At 38.1% G+C, this 1,437-nt stretch overlaps 1 protein-coding gene across 1 annotated transcript in view; it reads right to left on the bottom strand.

Annotated features, from left to right (window-relative positions):
• Positions 1 to 1,437, bottom strand: part of RAB3GAP1 (RAB3 GTPase activating protein subunit 1 (catalytic)) — a gene marked incomplete at its 5' end in the record, with an annotated part of 15,190 nt that overhangs the window by 9,069 nt on the left and 4,684 nt on the right. The window contains 3 exons of the mRNA XM_010019407.1: positions 38 to 92; positions 982 to 1,154; positions 1,416 to 1,437. The exon at positions 1,416 to 1,437 is cut by the window's right edge and continues 98 nt beyond it. Coding sequence (XP_010017709.1) covers positions 38 to 92; positions 982 to 1,154; positions 1,416 to 1,437 — 250 coding nt within the window. The remainder of the gene's footprint in view (positions 1 to 37; positions 93 to 981; positions 1,155 to 1,415) is intronic.

Here is a 1,437-nt window from a genome sequence, read left to right as displayed (position 1 = left end):
GCGCGGAATAAATCATTCTTAAATTTGAGATATTTACCTGAAGTTTCTGATGCAGTAAACAACATCTCAGATCTGGAGGGCCGTTAGCTAATCTAACAAAAGGTAGAAGTATAACCATTATCAATTATAAAGTTGAAGCTTTCACACACACGTGGTCTTAAATCATATGAAGTACAAAAAAGAGACAAATATCCACATGGAACCCACCCCCACCATTACAACTATGCAGCTCTTCTACGGTCTCAGTAGAAACACTAGTGACTGAACAAGCCCAGAGATTAAACTACATTTATTTTCTAGAGGTCATTTCTGAAGCTCAGAGATCATTCACACTGGTAAGGAACAGACACACTCTGCATTCCTGGTCAAGTTTGTCATTTGGAAGTTAAAAGGATAACTCTTTTCAAACAAAAATTAAGCACTTTTGACTTTACTTCTAAGCCTGCGGTGATACTGCAGATAAATTTCTGCTCTACACTGATGCCTCAGCTTGACAGAATCCTTCATTGTCTGCAACAAGCTCTACTACATCAGACATAACCTGGAAGAGCTGGAATACTCGAGACAGCATTAGCTGTCTGAAAAGGCTATTACACCAGCAAGAACTTGGAACAGCTCCCTTAGAAAAGCTAAGGTGTTTCTGTCCATATCAGCTCCTTCCTTTGTATTTAAATAATACAAACTGGAAGGCAAGCATTTGGATAAGCTTTGGGGTTTTTTCTCCACCTTCATTCACACAGTGAATGAGCAACTTAACTTGATCCTTCCCAGGCATAGCGAAGTTTTCAGAGGAAGGCACAGGTGTTTTTCCCTACCCTCTACCTTTTTCTTGTTTCAAGGAAGAACAGGGTAGTAAAAACAGATAATAACATTTGCAACTTAGAAAACAAGCTGGTATGCTTCATAAGTCACAGTAAACTCACTCTGTTCTTGAAACAGAATTTTTTCTGTGACAAAACAACAGCAACAAAAAATTCTTACCCTGGAATAAGGTAGTTGTTCTCCCATCTGTAGCGCATTTCTAACACAAATTCTTGCCAAAGATGTGCCACTCCTTTTACTCCTCCATGGTAGAAGTTTATCATACAAAGACATAAAGCTAGTTTGTACGTCAGACTATCAGAAGGAGCAGATTTAAACTGACTGAAGAGATTCTACATAAGAAATAAAAGAAAGCAGAAAATAAAGGAACAATGGCATTTTTTCCAAAACTATATGATCTTTCCTGTTTGTCAAGACAAGTGGCTAACTAACAAAAAAACAAAACCCCACAATTACTACCAAGAGATTCCACAAAAGTAAATTCCTCTTTCCAAAAACTATCTATTACACGACAGGGCAACCACAGCAAAGTCTGTATGAACACACTCAAAACTGCTTTCTCATTCTCGCGAGTGCCAGTCAGTAAAACTTACATAATCTTCATTCTCTGGAGGA

The sequence above is a fragment of the Nestor notabilis genome, unplaced genomic scaffold, assembly GCF_000696875.1.
Source record: "Nestor notabilis isolate BGI_N333 unplaced genomic scaffold, ASM69687v1 scaffold3218, whole genome shotgun sequence".
Classification (NCBI taxonomy): Eukaryota; Metazoa; Chordata; class Aves; order Psittaciformes; family Psittacidae; genus Nestor; species Nestor notabilis.
Note: the sequence above shows the minus strand (reverse complement) of the source record. Positions and strands in the feature narration are given on the sequence as shown.